Below are 17,426 nucleotides of genomic sequence, written 5' to 3' on the forward strand. Positions count from 1 at the left end.
AGAGAGAGAGAGAGAGAGAGAGAGAGAGAGTGGGCCGACTATAGGGGGTGGGGGTTGGGGCACACACACGCAAACAGAGAGAGATACCCATGATGGAAAAACAGCCCCAAATGTGACGGAGACAACAGCTGGGAGCAGAAGCGCTTGTCGACGGGCGTGGAGAAATGTGCGTCTGGTGTGAACGGGCTTGCCCGAGAATTTCGGTGCGCTGCACTTCGCAGCACTTCGCTGGCAGTGTGGCCCTGGCGTAAGAGTGAGATGACAAATCAATCCCTACCTCATGTCTGTCTGTTAAATATAAGTCAGGAGGCAGTTAAAGCCAAACTACAACATCTTATATTTTTGTTTTAAATTAAGGCACACGTCCTTATTCTGTTTAAAGACAATGGCCTCAAGGTTAAAAAAAACTCTGAGTGTGTGATTTTTATTTCTCACCGTCAGCTGCAAGGTCAGCCTCTCTATCCGCTCTTTCTGGTGCTCGATCAGCTGGTGGGGAACACAGAGAACATGTTAGTGGAATTCATTTGTTTATGTGTGCATGCTTTGTGCATGTGTGTGTTTGGGATGCTACCCTGCTGCTGTGGTTTTGCTGCTCCAGGAGTTGTGTGTTTTCCACCTCAAGCCGCTTCAGGTCCTGCATGGGCAACCTCACCCCATCGTCCAAGCAGTGCTGCACCTTCTGCTGCAGGCTGCACCAAGAGACAGACATGTACTTACACAGAGCAAGACATAAGACCATGTTCACAGCAGTTTCTCATCGAATGTAGAGGGGGGAGTTCCTTCAGACTAAGTGGAAAGGAATTTAGTGCAGCGCAATTGCATATAAAGTTATAGACACCAACTGACACACATCCACTCTGGGCCTTGCAAATTAAGGTATAGATGTGATCATGTAAGTTAAAAATGTTTTAAATTGATTAAAAAAACCCTTTTATTTCAAGATGTTATCTTTGTACGGAGATAAGATAAAAAGAGAGAGAGGGAAAGGCTCCCGTTTATCCCTGCACGAAAGCCGTGGTGTTGTTCCTGCAGTCTAACAGAACCCCAGCTCAGACAAGAGTGCTAGGAATTAGTCCGATCAGATCAGTGCTCATTTGTAAGCAGCCTCTGGGACTCTTGGTGCGTTCCATTTGAACTGAGAAGTTGGAGCTTCTGACTTCTCAGTAAGAAATTTCAACTTGAAATCCTCCTGGACTTGTATTTCTGATCTGGAAAGTTGGGAGAACCTCACCAACCCTGACCTCCAAATCCAAGATGGCTGCTCCATGTTTCCAACTGTAGAGAAAGCTGTAGTAATACACTGTTTATTAGTAATGTCATCTTATTTGTGTTTCATTAAATCAGCGGTACACACAGTACTATGCAACTTCTATCTGTGGACATGTTGCTGCAGTGTTTGTATGGCAAAATACTGCTTTCAATGTAGATGCACAGCAGGCATGGTCAACACCAGAGCGACACCAAGCGCCTATTTTCCAGGGTGCGACAGCTGTGCCCTGAGATAAACTGAGTTCAACTTTTGAAACGCAGCAGAGCACACTGGACATCGTGTGACAAGAAACAACCAATCACAGCCAGCAGACGTCTTTCCCTTCATGAGTAAATATTAGTCTGTGATAAATATGGAGAAGAAGTTTATTAATTTAGTGCAGGGCTGCCAGAGCTTTACATCTGTCCTACGGACAACAAGCCTATACACAAACAGTGTCTGGAAGAAGATCAGCTCTACCCTCAGGATTTCAGCTAAGATATGGTGCTTGTTATGGTTGCTTAGCAACCACAGGTGCAACCTGCCACTGCGCTCTTGGTACAGAAAAGGCACAGGAGTAGCACCCAGTGCCTGACCTTGCATTTTCCAGGCAGTTAAAGACGCAGCATGTGCACTGTCTCTTAGGGTTTACCGACTTGTTTTACAGAAAGGTGTGATGTGATTCCCAGCTCTGGCTTCTGACTTCTCGGGTAAATGGGACACAGCATCTGCTATTTACCTACCCCCAGTCGGATCCTGACAACATTAGTTAACCCTTTACTGGTTGTAGTTGAGACCATTTTGACAAGAACCGATCATTGTTATTGGGTCAAATAATTTCCCACTGCAGTACTGTTTGTACAATCAGAAGTTAGTGTTTCTTTCTGGTCACCATGAACCGAGTGGGTCATCTTCTACAGCACAAATGTGTCAAAGTCTGTCTTTTGGGGAAGATTCAACACCTTGGGGCCTGCCAGATGCAGGATAATGTAATAAACCAAACCTCTGGTGAAAATAATCAAATTTCATGCAGACTGGTTCTTACGGAAAAATGGATGACGGCCAGCCTGTCAGAGAAAACTCTTCTTTACGTGTTACTGGGAGGAAATGGTACCTGGTAAAATGGGGCCAAATGGACAGTGGACAAAAGGGGAACTGAGCAGTGTAACAGCAAGTTGAGGAGAACCTGTGTTAAATATCACACTGTGTAATTTTCTGGTTGATTATGTACCTTTGTACAGATGCCATCAGCTCCTTCTCCCTCATGGCCTGCATTTCAATGCTGATGTCTTTCTCCTTCATCAGAGCAAACCCTTCTTCTAGGCTCTGCTGTAAGCGAGATGCTGTTTTTTCCAGATCCTTGGCTTTCTGTTGCACCTCCTCCTGCTGAGCACACACACACACACACACACACACACACACAGTGTGGTCAATGAACACCACTGTACTACAAGTTAATGGGCTATTCATTAACCAGTTGAGCATTACAAACAATTTTGTGTTTGTGTGTGTGTGTGTGTGTGTGTGTGTGTGTGTGTGTGTGTGTGTGTGTGTGTGTGTGTGTGTGTGTGTGTGTGTCCGCGTGTGTGTGTGTATACCTGCTGGGCCTGGGCCTGCACCTCGTCCAGTGTCGGCAGGTCAGACAGGTATTTCTCCAGTGTCTCTATGCGTTGCTGTTTTTCTTGGTTCTGTTGGCTCTCCCTCTGACACTTCTTCTTCAGACTGCTGATGTAACGATCCCTCGTCTTTATCTGTCAACAGAAACACATCATGTCACTTATACACTGATTTCATATTATCCTGGTGAATGTAATTAAAGTCCAGACATGTTTAAACTGTTATGATCTTTTCTTTGTTTAATAGAATATAATAGAATAGACTTTATTGTCATTGTGCTGCAGTGCAAAATAATGACATTAGGAGGTATTCCCTGAGTATACAGTAAAACACACACACACACACACACAAATAAATTCAGAGCACAAAACACACATGCACATAAATTAAATAAAGCAGCACTTAAAATAGCATGTTAGATAGTAAAATAGCATGATGTATAAATAGAAAAATATAAAAACAGACCAAAAAAATCACCACTGCTCGAGGGTGAATGGTGAAAGAGGAGAGTGTATGGAGATGGCTAGCGTTAGCGTAAACACGGGAGCGATTCAGCTGTACATGTCTGAGCCTCAGTCAGAATCAGATGACAAGTCTGTTGTGCACCATAATCCGCAACAAAAAGATGTTTCAGCATGCTAAGTGTAGTTAGCATCTTTCATTTGTTAGCTTGTTAGCCTGCAGAAAGTGACTGACACAGCGTTAGTGTTTGTGAAACATACAATAATCTGGTATGATGAGGGTTTTTGGTAAACAGTGTATGGACCATCTGGGGATGGTTTCCATCCAAAAACTGCCACTCTGCCATGTTTGCTGTCTAAACTTTCACTTTGCTAATGCTAACTCTGCTCTCTGTAGAGGAGACTGGGGACAACTGTAACAAGGGGCGACTGTAAAATCTAAAATTGCACCAATCAGAAACGAGACAAAACCATGACAGTCATTATACACATGGTCTGCGATGATCCCTCTCGCCTGACAAATGACAAACGGATGTCTCATTTTGAGAAGTTTCATTTACAGTATTTTCCTCACACTAACCTCTCATAGCTGATATGATTAATTACATATGATTGTTCTAAGTGTTGGGGCAGATGTAGCATTTGACTTCTAGTGTGTCAATCAATACTGTGACTCTTACACTGCTTGTAAATAAGTAGATGTCTGTTAACAAGTAGGGCACAGATGGTGTACAAGTTACTTACATAAAATTTCTGTCCAAAAAGTTCAAGAGGTTTTTAAGTAACAACATCACGACGAGTCCGCTCTGTGCTGGAGGGTTTCAGGTCTCTTTGCTTGTGTTGTGTCAACGTCTGTTACCTTGTTGATATGAGTTTCCTGTATTAGTCAGTGATCGGCTTTCGTATTAGTGATGAACCTAATCTAACTCACTCGGCGTACGTCTGAATCTCAGATTTGTGCACAGTAGAGGAATGTGAAAACACCTCACACAGATACAAGTCTGTAGAGTCAAGGTCAGATATTCAGGGGACATAAAAAGAAGAAAAACACATATCTGAGTGGAGGGGGACTTCAACTGTTTTCAACATAATATAAAAAGCATAAACACATATTGACAAACACACATGGATGAATTTGTTCTCATCAGCTCTGTTCTGTCCTTGTTGTACCTTCTCCTCCAGTTTCCTGATGTCCTCTGTGTATTTTTGTGTGGCTTGCTTGAAGAACTCATTCAAATGAAGAACTTCCAGTTCAGCCACTGCCAGCTTCCTACCAAGATCTTCATCACAGCACAGCCTGTCAGACGGCTGTTTGCATGGCGTTCTCATCACTGATTCCTGTTGGAAAAACTACAACTTGTGCTGTGACTTGTCTTATGAAGGGATGTGATTATCACAGTAAGAATTTGGATACTCGTTCATCACAAAGTATTGGTACCTTAGTACTTGGGATGTGTGGCTCATCGAACCATCCTCTCTGGCTCTGCAGGACCTGCTGAGCTCTGAGCTCATTCTCTCTGATCCGAGCGTGGAGCTGCAAGATCTGCTGCTTCTGTCTAAAACACACAACATGAGCCTGCTCACAAACACTGTCATCTGGCCTTTCGAGAGCATCACACAGCAGCTTTGTATTAAAGGTCCAGTGTGCAGGATTTGGAGGGGATAAATTGGCAGAAATGGAATATGGATGCAAGTATCTTTTCTTAGTGAATAATTACTTAGAAAATAATTATCACTGTGTTTTCATTGTCTGATAATGAGCCACTTATATCTACATAAGGAGCAGGTGCTCATCCACAGAGATTGCCATGTACACCGCCATGTTTCTACAGTAGCCCAGAACAGACAAACCAAACACTGGCTCTAGATAGACAAATTTGCATTTTCAGGGTAGCCAGTGTAATTAGCAGCCAGTCCACAACAAGAGCATCTGAAAAATACTGATTTTTTTAACATGAAACTACTTTATTCATTTGTTTTACCAGTGTAAATCATCTGGTCTAGTTGTTTTGGAGAGGAGGATAATCGGGCTCCTTCTGAATGTCTGGATCAGAAAACAGGTGAGCACACCTTAATACGTGCTGGGCAAGCCAGCCATCTGTGACATGCCAAACAGCATAGGAAAAACGCTGGTGTGATCATGTAGGAGGAAGTGTCAGGTCAGCTCTGAGTGTGTGTCCGGCAGTACCTCTCTATCTCCAGCTCTCTCTGTCTCAACAGCCCCTCTTTAACCTTCACCAGAGTGTTGACTGGAAGGGAGCTCCCCATCAGCATCTGCAAACACACATCACCAACACACACGCTGTAACACACACAGTGCACAAGTACATACCGACTTAACTGATAACAGTGATGTTCATGATCTGTTTTTGATCCGTTGCTCACAATTCGGGGGCAGGTGCTCAAGCAAAGAAAAAAACAGTACCCGTCTATTTAATTTCAAAAATAGTTATATACAGTAACAAGTTTTGCTTACTTAAGTAACTGTTTTACTGCCCATACAGTGATGCAAACAAGGGTGTCATTTTGTTTAAATATTGTGAGCGACACATATTAAGTTGGGGTGTCTGGGGGTCCTCCATCAGGAAATTTTGAGTCTCAAACACAAAACATCCTGCATTCTGTTGCATTTATTTATGTAAAGGAAAACAAAATTCAGGTGGCAGGTGACATATCAAAATAACAATATAATTGAATATAATGCAGTAAGACTCTCAGCCATTCTGTACTGTTTTCAAGTATTTATTCTCCTGTAGATCAACCTGTCTTATTTCATGTTGTCTGCTGAGTCTACACACGTGTTTTACTCTGTATTAATGATGGACCATGTTCTGCAGTAAGGTTTAAATTTTTCTGGATGTACAGAGTAGAGGCTACTCCGACATACTGACACACTGAGGATAATTTGTTTCACATTTCTTCAATATGAAGTTAACAGAGTGCTGAAGAGAAAAGAGTCTTTTGGGGGGAAGTTTGGTTCATTTACATCTAATTTAGCCTCTTGCAAACATGGGTCTTTTCTTCAGACCTTAAATGCAAGCCTTAGTTTATATTTTCTCTTGTTTTTACTTTCCTATCAGAACCCTTCAATTTAGCCTGCCATCAAGCTTAATACTTTATTTCCTGTTGGTTCAGACATTAAAGTTGTTTTTTTAAAATTCAATCCAAAGTCCAAGAATTTGTAAACAACAAAAAGTTTGTGTATACGAAGAAAAACGCTGTGATTTCATTAGTCACCAGCTAATATTAAAAATTATCCTCTAAATATACTTTAAATATTCTTAAAGAATCCCAGAGAATAGATGCCTGTAGCACGAGGCGTGTGCAGCACCAAATTGAAACTCAGATTGATTTAAATGAATTATCAGAACCACGGCATGGGAGATCTAAACAATTATCGAGTTGAGTTTTGGTTTTTAAAGTTTTGTTGTTGTTGTTTTTTTATTCAGGCCCTATTCCTTTTTTGTTATTTTGAAACTGTAAAAGATTGAAATGAAAAAGTAATGTTGCTTTTTGAAAATCAATTCATCTTCTACAACTGTCCACAGTAAACGAAATTTGAACCAGGGGTGCCCAAACTTTTGCATGCCACTGTGTATACCTTCCCTCTCCCTCTAGCTTCATTATTATACCCCTCCTCTCACCTGACTAAGCCCTGGTTCCTGCTGATGTCCCTGCTGACATGATAACGGTCCATCTCCGCCGCAGGCCTCTGTCCCAGCAGTACTGATCTGACCTCCTACACTCTCTCCTTTGGGTCTGTACTCCATCTGCTCAGTCAGCCACATCTGGGTGCGGACTGAGGGCTGAATCGGGGAGCCTCTGTCAGTCTGATGACCCAGTGGAGAGTCTGCTTGTTTGGGTAAGGTGAGGCCATAAACCTGTGTACCTCCCCGAGACAGTTTAGCTTCTGGTAAAGCACTGTAGTTCATGTCCAAACTGCTGTGCTTGACTGAAGACGACAGAGCTGAGGAAAGGGACAGGTCTGTGTCCAAACCGCTGGATCTACTGCTGTGGTTGTACCGGTAGCAGGGGCCAGCTCCTGGTGAGCGCTGCAGCAGGCTGTGGCAGAGCATGGAAGAGGATAAAGGCAGATAAAGGTCCACGTTTGACCGAGCAGGCTCTTTTCTATACCCATAGAGCAGATTTCTGTCCAGGGAGCCGTGTGAATCTGCATTGTACTGATCACATGATGTCCTAGTGGAGCTTTTATCAGCCCCAGATGACAACTTGGTGAGGGAGGACCATCTCCTGATGGGCTGGTGGTCCTTCATGTCCAGACAGCTTGGTGCACCCAGGGGAGATATGGCTGGTGTAAGCAGCTGGCAAGACCTGCTCCAACGACCTGAGCTGCTGGGTGAGGCTGGAACTCTAAAACTGGTGTAGGGTGAGGAGGACGGGGACAGCATGACGTGGACAAAAGGGACGGCGCTATCATCCTGGCCCAAGTGATGCTGGGACAGCGGCTGGAAGGACAGAGGCGTGGTACTGGAACTGGAGTCGTCTGTAAGACATACAGGCCAAACAGACCATTAGGCAGGGTTTGGCCACACAGAGAAAATGTTTTTTTATTAAACTTTAACTTGAATTAAACATTAAAATTTCGGGTATATATGTGCTTTTAAGGCACTTCGCACACTTCACCCCTAAATTAAATTATGTTCTTCTTACCCTTAGTGCTATTTATCAGTCTAGATTGCAGAAGGAAGTGTGCATCTTAGTTTGATACTGCTGGCTTACACTATCAGCACAAGCCTTTTGCCAATGAGTAGATGCACTCTTCATTCTGCGCAGTGATACAGTTGGCAAGCAGCAAGGTCTGGATTATCTTGAGTAAGCAGGTCATGATTTCTACAAAGTTGAGTTGTTGTTGTTTGTGAGTCTGTTGAGTTTTTCAAATGTATTTTTTTGGCGCTTTGAGCACCATAAGCTGAGTGTGATCTAGTTCCATTATATTGGAGAGAAGGCAGACATCTCTACAGACAATGTCTCCAACACTGGGCAACTCCCACCAAAACAATCTAGACTGGTAAACAGCACTACAGGTAAGAGGAAAAAATTATGTTACCTTTAATGTGTGATCAACAGTCTATATCCCCTTTCACACTGTCTATTCAAGGCAAGAACTTCACACTATTATGTTGCCTCGCCATTCTGTATAAAAGGTACAATCATGTAATGGGTGGACAGAGTGATCTTGCCTTGAAGGTAGTAGCAGAGGTAGTAACAGTGCCAAAACGACCTCTGTGTAAAAAGGAAAGCCGGCAGGATGGGACCATGGACAGGACTATGGTTGGGAATCGACAAGGCGACCCAGGATATTGCAATATGATGAGTATTGTGATAAGATATATTGCGATATATTGCAATTATTAGTTATTTCCCCCAAGGGAAATTTTGTCAACATAAATTTTAATTCATAAGTTTTCAGTCTGTTCATCTAGGTCTGATTATTTTTATTGCAGCAAAATGTGATGCAAAGCAGACTGAAAGCTAGTCAGAAATGCTGCATACACCTGACAAACTGAACTGTTGGCAGATTTGACGCCCTCTGCGAGGCCAGATTAACACTTCACATGCAGGTATCCTGCTAACTGAATGGTAAGGCTTATCCACAATCCCCCATTCCTGTGCCGCATTTTGCAGGAGGTCTGCAGTGTTTGCTCCGATGTGACTTTCATGTACTGCTCTAGTTTGGAGAACGTGAGACAACAGTCACCACTCCTCTGTGAGATAATGTGTTGTAATAGTTACATATGGATCCTCTGACCTTAAAGACCAGGCATCACAAGTTAATGCCACCCTTCCTGCTGTTTGAGTACATTCCTCAACTTTATGCTTCACTTCTCTGCAGAGCTTGGGTATGACTGTGTCGGTGAAAAATGATCAGGACAGAGTCACATACCTGGGTTCCAGTGTTTTTGGCATGTAACAAAAGCCTTAGTTTTCAACAAAGCTGTATGGATGCAGATCTTTGCAAATGAAGCAGATGATGGACTGTGTTATTTTCGTAGTATTGCCAGAGTATTTTATTCTCATATGACACTGCTTACAAATCGCCTATGTCATATCCAAGTCCTTTTTTCCTTTCATGTTAAAAAATCCTAAATAAGTCCAGATATTCAAAAACCACATGTCTGATTTCTTTCTCTGCTGCCTCCATCTTTGCTTTGATGAAATTCCTGCTAAATGCTGTTGACTAAGACCTCTGCTGACCTCACCAGGAAAAACACCATCAGCAACATCTAGTTGATTTTATAATCTAGTACCAAAAGCTGTGTATAATAAAAGATCGATACTTGGCGCCCCTGTATTGATACAATATCACCATGCAAAATATCGTGATACTATGCTTTATCACTTTTTCCCCCACCACTTGACAGGTGTAACATTTGACAATCTATTATGTGTGCGAACCACCAACAGGAAAAAAGCAGCTGATAGAAGTTAGCTGGTAACTCAAAGAAGAACAGTGGACAAAAATAGCCACAAATTGGGAAAACAATGAGGTCCAGGAGCTCCTTACCCTCAAAGCAGAGGACGGTAAATGATCTTCGTGCCATGTTAATGCCATTGTTATTGTTTAGAAAGTGCTGCTGACATGTATGTTATATGTCAACGCTGTTGTGTTACATGTTAGAACAGTGCAGGACAATCAGAAGAGAAACATACATTTGGCACAATGTATCACCTTAAAACTTTGACGCAGCTGATTCCAAGTAACGAGAAAATAAAGATTTGTGCAAATTTTAGCAGAACTAGAAGCAAAACAAAGTGAGCTTCTGGAGGAGACAGAGCAGCAGCTCCCTTGTTGGGAGTTTTCTAGAGTTACATAATATGGGAGTTGTTTGTCATGAATTATTGTGTGTTGGCAGTGATACTGCAGTTGTTAAATATACACTCATGGTTTACTGTTCCAGCTGTGGGTGAATGCTAAACAGCTTATGAGCATCATTAAATCCACATATCCATCAGCCTCTTTGTTTTTTGGTGTTATGTGATGCATAAGCCTCATATCTCTAGTGTATTGGTAATGCTGCTATGTCATCAGTGTTCAGCACAAGCAAACTTTCCATTTGGTTTCTTAGGTTTGCTTGATGTGTTGTGTTGTTTGGGAATGCTGAATGTTTGACTGTAAGAGGGATCCTGTAAAACGACTGTCAACACTGTAGTTTTGCTGATAGTTCATTACACCACACTCACATTTGATTTAAGCTAATACAAAACTACTGCAAGAGACAAACAGTGCAGAGCACACAGACAGGACCTCCTACCTTCCACGCTGTCAGAGCAGTATGTGCCAATGCCAGTGTCCCCACTGTCAGACACCGTGCTGTGTCTGCGCCCACCACAGATACTGTTCCCAGGACCAGGAGGGTTACTGTGCCAGGCTGATTCATGGCCAGGAACCCATCCTGGAGATCCACCGCCACTGGAGCCTAAAACAACAGTTTTGAAAATTATATTCTTATTAGGTTTTTTTTTCGGTAATTGGTCAAAGACAAAATATTGGACTCTCCCTCTGTCCTCAGTGTCAGGATCTAAGACGCACTGTAAATATCTAGCAAGTTTGATCTGAGGGAGTTCTGACTGAACGAAGGTGAATTGCTCACTAACAGCACTTCGTCAGCCCTCATGATTATCATCAGCCAGTGGGAGACTGCCATAATGCTGTGTGCATGTACACACTTGTGTGTGTATGTGTGTGTTTGAAGGATTGAGTGCGTGTCTTGAGGTGAAACAGGCCCAGACATGGAAATGAAGCTGACACATTCAAAGGTCTTGTTTTGTCCAACCACAAATCCAAAACCAAAAATATGATGTTTCATTTTAAAGTATAGCAAATATTCAGGCGATGGAACCTGTGATGTTTTTGCATTTTCAAGTAAGACTTAAATGATGAGCCTTATCAATTATCAAAACAGTTGCCAAATAATTTTGTGTCGGGGTGGGGGAAAAAATCGATTTTTAGATGCATCGAGATTCTGTCTTGAACGATGCGAGCATTGATGTGGAAAACTCATAATTGATTTTTCAAATTACCGTAATTCCTCGACCATTCACACTATTGACGTAATTCCAACGGATTCTGAAAGCTGAGAAGCACAGCAAGAACATTACGGTAGTGATGTCATTGCTTGTGGAGGAGGGGAGGGAAGTGAGCACAGCAGGAGGAGTGTGACAGCTGACGAGGAGAGTGCAAGTTGGAATGTTTTAGCGGAGTTTTGGTGGCGTTTTCTTTGTAAAATATATTTAGTGTTGTAAATAATAGTATTTGTGTTTTTTGAGAGCTTTTGAGTTTTTTTATGCCGTGTTTTTGAGTGTTTTTTGTCGTGTTTTCGTCATGTTTTCACCATAGTTTGTAGTTTTGCCACCGTTCGTCTTTTCTTACAATAGTTCGTGTTTTTATAGTTCATAGATAGTTATAGTCAGTTATAGTTTTGTAAATACTGGAGGAGAAATGTCGAGGAGGTCGACGAGGGACAGGAGAGTCCCGTTGAGATTTGTGGATGAGGAGGATGGACCGGAGGAGACTGGTGGAGTTTAGTCATCTCAACCACAGTAAGTAATACAGTTTGTATGCACTGGATATGTATTCCCAGCTTTATTACAATAATGTTTTTCAATATCTAGTGTAAATTTTCTTATTGGCTCGTTTTAGAATCGAGAATCGTTTTATAATTGAAATCGTTGCCCTCGGAATCGGAATTGAATCGAATCATGAGGTGCCTAGATATTCCCACCCCTAATTTTGTGTAAACCAGTAAGTGAATCCACAAGGCCTACTTGTTTGAGCTCGAGGTAAGTCTGTTGTCTCAGTCTCTCTCTTTAGTATCTGCAGGTAGTTTTTCCTTATATATTATATCCCTCCTGTTGTCAGGATCAAATGTGGCCTACAGGAATGCATTACCAGGTGGACCCCACCCAACCACCTCCACAAAGACCGGAGTGGTGGATGCCATCATGTGACTTCCTGGTTATGCTACAGAATGAACTTGCGTGCTCAAAGTTATTTTCCTTTATAGATTTCACTCAGTATTTCATAGTATTAATTACGCTGAGTGTTAGTGACACAACAGTATTCACCTGGTATATAAACTTGGGGTGGGAATCACCAGAGGATCCACGATACAATATTATCATGATACTTAAGTCATAAAACAATATTATTGCAATTTTAAATATGTTGTGATAAAATATATTGATTTACCTTACCATTACCTTTTTCAGTTGCATGTTATGTCCCAAAAGAAAAAAACTTTGTCAACATCTGTTTTATCTAATAAGATTAGGTTTGCAGTCTGTTCATCTCATTTCAGCCTTTTTTTTATTGCAGCAGCAGCAAAATGTATCTAGTGGTTTGAAAAAGCTTATTCTAGTGTGGAGGTTTAATTTGTATTTGTCCTATTAATAATCAATATAATTTAAAAAAAAATGATACTTGGCACTGTGTGATGATGCAATATTGACACAAAAATATTGCGATACAATGCTTTATCGATTTTTTCCCCTCACCCCTTCTATTGAAAATCTAACAGTAACATGTTATGCTTTTAAATTGCTGGGAAAAATAAAGTGAATGCAGTAAACTGTAACACTGTATTACATTACTGCCACCACTGATCATTTCCAAATAATGATTCAAGACAGTAGTAATTAAAAACTTACAAAAAAAAAAAAAAATAGCTATTGAAGCTTTTGTTTACACATGATTAGAGCTTTGTATGATGTAGGCTACAATAAAACACTGAAATACTGTTTCATTCAAACAAGCACTCAAAACACTAGACAAAAAACCAACAAAAGTTGAGATGATTTAATAAAATATTAAAACTTGTGTTTGATACACACAGCCCCTCTCCAGTGGCTCTATGTGGCTTTTACAAGAAATTATATGGAAGTGAATAACAAGTTATTTTTTTATGTTTTAATTTTCCATTTTACATTGACGTAGGCTTAAAGTGATTCATACATTTTTCAATACACTCATACACTTTCAAAAAAAAGTTTTAACACTCCTTACATCAACTTAAGTTTGCGTCATACATCTATGACCTGGCGCCTTCTCCTAAATTTTGGTGAATCTGAATAGCGGTGGCTAGTTAGTGGTGGAGTCTCCCTGGCTGGGCTAGCTATTGATTCCAAATCCAGGAAAGAAAAATTCTCAGAGGAAAACAGAGAACTCAATAGTGAGGGACAGATTTCTTTGCTTTCACCGCCAACGCAATGTTTATGCACAAAATAATCAATGCTCATTTACAACTATTAGCCTAGTAATATTGACTAGCTTATTAGGACCTAATAGGCTGTGTTATCTTTATTGTAAAGCACAAATATATACTGTGGCTCCGGACATTTTTTTTTTACTTTAACTGTCTCTCTTTTGATAGTAAAGGTTGCTGACCCCTGCTAGTATGTCCTTTTCCAGTTTTAAATTGCATGTCCTGTTCAAAAAGTCTTTTAAAGTGCATGCCACGTTTTTTTTTTGTTTTTTTTTGGTTTTTTTTGCTTTATGCTGTGTTGTATTTAAGGTAGCCTTGTGTAACATGTTGGTCAAGGGACTACAGATGAAAAACAGCCTCTTGGCTAATTCTGGCATTTTTTTACCTCCTGTATTTATTAATGTGCACTGTCCCTTCTTAAATAAATTAAACTGAAACTGTATTCAGCGGTGTAGTGGAGGGTATACAGGTGTACAGGGTTAACCCACCTCTTTTTCTGTCAGTTTACAGTATACCCACTTATCAGCTAAAGAGCCATTGATATAGCACAATATTCCCACTTCCTCCTCTGTAACTTACTCATCTAACGTTACCCAGTAGCGCACACACCTCATCATCTACCACTACACCACTGTTTACATTATGAAGACTACTGTGGTATACTACTCTAGTCCATATGCAGTACTTACATACGTATTGATACTTATTGTAATCAATTGATTTCAAGCACATCCCAGTCCTCAATGATCACTGACTCGTTTAGGCCGAGTTAGTCCCGCACCTCCAGTAATCTCTCAGCTGCTTTCTTATCTGCTCTCTTCAGTTTACTTGCAGCTGCTGTGTGACTCCTCAGAGCAAAGAAACCACACCAACACACACTTCTTCTCTCTGTGCTCAGTTAATTGATCCTTCGTGTTAATGCAGCCTGTAGTATCACAGTGGTGTAATATCCCAGTAGTTGCTCATGTGTGCTAGCTGCTGTACTGCAGCAGCTGTTGGCCTTTAAACCACAACCACATCCAGCTAGCTCGCATCTCAAGCATCATCTTATCAGCACACACCGCTCTCTTCTCACCGTTATCTTATAGGCGACTCACCTGTTTTAGTAGACTCGTATCCGTCTTCTAAATCACTCCTGTACCACATTCTGTGTTATTCTTGGCTGTATGTTATAAACAGCAGGGAAAAAACGTCAGTCCGATCAGAGGACAAAATAAAGGACGAGGCCAAAGTCAGAAAACACGAGTTCTCTGGTATTCATTACATTATAGTACAAATGATTAAAAATACCGTATCTGAAATGTTGTCGGTGTGAAAAACATTCTCCGTCCTATAACGGTATCCTTCCTATAAATTAAGCCCGCACGTCCGGAGCTGAACGTCCTCTGAGAGGAAGTGATTCAACAAACTCCGCCTCCGCAGCTCAGAGCGCAGCCACGAGCCACTGCAGCCACTGTCAGGGCTACGGAGTGTCAGTTAGGCCAATATCAAATAAAAATAAAAATAAAAATAAAATAAACTTTAAAATAAAATAAAACAAATATGGTTATGAACAAATCCTGAAGTAAACAAATGAGGCAATACATGTTTAATAAAAGTAAATATAACATAGAAAGTAGTCATTATAGTTAAATATATTTTAAGACGTTTTCCAAAGGGCCACATTTCTTTATTTCGGGTACTTTTATTTCGTAATTCCACATTTATTTATTTTAGGGTAGGTCTACCTTTATTTCAGAATTTAAAGCTCTAGTAGGCAACATTGTTTTGGTATAATTGAGTAAAAATTTTATAATATCCTCTAAGCATAATGTAAATCAAGTGGTCTGAGACAAACAATAAGTTTCTGCACCTCACCATGGCTCTGTCTTCAGCCTCTAAAGAATCAGTATCGTGCTGATGTGCATCAACCAATCAAAGGTCAGCTCAGACCACTGCATTCCTATTGGCTGTTCGCGTTCCCATGCCGCCGGCAGAAGGGGAGAGCAAGTGGCAATGGCGAACAGTGCACCAGGTAAAATAGCTATTCCAGCATTGGCTACAACTTCCTACATGGCTAAACCCAAAAAAAGGAAGACAGAACTCGGTTCCCCGGAGGGAGGGGAAGGGTGAGGTGGGGCCGGGCCCGGCTGGAGGGCGCGAGGGTCGGCCGTGGGAGCGGAGCTGAGGGCTCTCTGCAGAGAGCAAGAGCCGAGCCTCGGGAGTATGTGCGGGTCCGCGAGGGAGGGATGGGGAGGGCTGCTGCGCGGTGAGGGAGAGCTGAGGCTCCCAGAGAGGGAGAAATAGAACCAAGTAGGATAAAATACTCGCGTGCTCGTCTGGTAGGAGGGGCTCAGGGCGGAGACGAACGAAACCTAACTCAGATGAGACTCTAAAATCAACCGTTTTCAGGCTTTCTACCTACTGCAGCTTTAACATTTTTTCATTTAAGTGGACTTTTATGTCATATTTCCAGATTTATTTATTTCAGAGAACCTTTATTTCGTAATTCCACATTTGTTTATTTAACTGGACTTATATTCTTTATATACACATTAATATATTTCAGGGGACTTTTATTTCACAGGTCTACAGTTATTTAATGCAGGGGATATTCGTCTCATAATCCCACATTTGATTATTTCAGAGGACTTTTATTTCATAATTCCACATTTACTTATGTCGGAGTACCTTCATTTTGTAATTTCACATTTATTAATTTCAGAGGACCATTATTTTGTAATTCTACAATTATTCATCTCAGGGGACTTTTATTTTAAAATCCCACATTTTTTTTCCAGAGAATTTTTTTTATCTCGGAATTCTACATTTATTTATTCCCAGGTATTTTTACTTCATAATCCCATACTTGTATTTCAGGGGACTACTATTTTGTAATTTTACATTTATATATTTCGGGGGGCTTAATTCTATATTTATGTATTTTGGGGAACTTATTTAACTTATTTATTTCAGAGAAAATTTTTTTAGTTTTCTTTTATTTAAGTGGGCTGTTATTTGGTATTTCCACATTTTTATATTTCAGGGAACTTATTTATTTCAGTTGAAATTTATTTGCCATCTAATTTTTTTCTTAATTTGATTCAATAGACTTTTTAAACAAATATATAAAAGGTTATACAACATACATTGCACAGTGGCATGGCGGTGCAGTGCTTGGCATTGTCACCTCACAGCAAGAAGGTGGCAGGTTTGAAACTGGAATGGGAGATATTTTCATGATTAAAGTAACAAAAGCGCTTGGAGTGATCAGAAGACTAGAAAGGCGCTATACAAATGCAGGTCCATTTACTAGTGATGGCCAAATAAAGCCTCATAAAGCATTTTCTTTATTTTCTGAGCCCACTAGATGGCGCTTTTTTTTCAACAAAAGGTTGAAAGCACACTGAAATGCTATTCTTTGACCCTCTCTCTTTGAACCAAGAGCACCATCTAGTGGGCTCAGAAAATAAAGAAATTGCTTCAAGAGGCTTCATGAGGCCATCACTACCATTTAACATCTATCCAGTTTGATTGGTTATTACATGATGCATTATATCATTACATTTTCATTAAAAAATGCAATTCACACATTTTGTAATAACCACAGTGTTTACCAGGAGAAGTGTGAGTAGGAGGGATATAGAGAAACATGGCAACACAAAAACAGAGGGAAGGTGTAAGGTGCACAGTTGGTTTTCTTCAGTCAGAGTCATGGTTGAAAAGTAGTTTGTTTTGTATTTTTGCCAGGCAAGCTTGGACACACACCTGTCATACTGATGGTGACACTAAGGGTAGCACTATACCAGTGTCTCCACTAGATGGTGCTACTGTTTTGCTCTCCAGCATATTGAAGGTCTACCAGTGGTTGTTTATAGGTGAAGGGATCACATACCT

General features: G+C 40.9%; 1 protein-coding gene across 4 annotated transcripts in view; it reads right to left on the bottom strand.

Annotated features, from left to right (window-relative positions):
- cep85l (centrosomal protein 85, like) overlaps positions 1–14,941 on the bottom strand; it is a 23,537-nt gene extending 8,596 nt beyond the window's left edge. Inside the window, exons 1-11 of one of the 4 annotated variants that reach the window (XM_050058476.1) lie at positions 14,841–14,929; positions 14,648–14,712; positions 10,602–10,766; positions 6,972–7,831; positions 5,516–5,601; positions 4,766–4,883; positions 4,498–4,677; positions 2,848–3,000; positions 2,481–2,635; positions 572–689; positions 436–486 (exon numbers count right to left, since the gene is read on the bottom strand). In XM_050058476.1, coding sequence (XP_049914433.1) covers positions 436–486; positions 572–689; positions 2,481–2,635; positions 2,848–3,000; positions 4,498–4,677; positions 4,766–4,883; positions 5,516–5,601; positions 6,972–7,831; positions 10,602–10,766; positions 14,648–14,696 — 1,935 coding nt within the window. In that variant the 5' untranslated portion in view covers positions 14,697–14,712; positions 14,841–14,929. Of the gene's footprint in view, positions 1–435; positions 487–571; positions 690–2,480; positions 2,636–2,847; positions 3,001–4,497; positions 4,678–4,765; positions 4,884–5,515; positions 5,602–6,971; positions 7,832–10,601; positions 10,767–14,647 lie in introns of all 4 variants that reach the window. The other 3 variants (XM_050058478.1, XM_050058477.1, XM_050058475.1) reach the window with 3 other exon arrangements.
- Between the last annotated feature and the right edge of the window lie 2,485 nt (positions 14,942–17,426).

The sequence above is a fragment of the Epinephelus moara genome, chromosome 12, assembly GCF_006386435.1.
Source record: "Epinephelus moara isolate mb chromosome 12, YSFRI_EMoa_1.0, whole genome shotgun sequence".
Taxonomy (NCBI): domain Eukaryota; kingdom Metazoa; phylum Chordata; class Actinopteri; order Perciformes; family Serranidae; genus Epinephelus; species Epinephelus moara.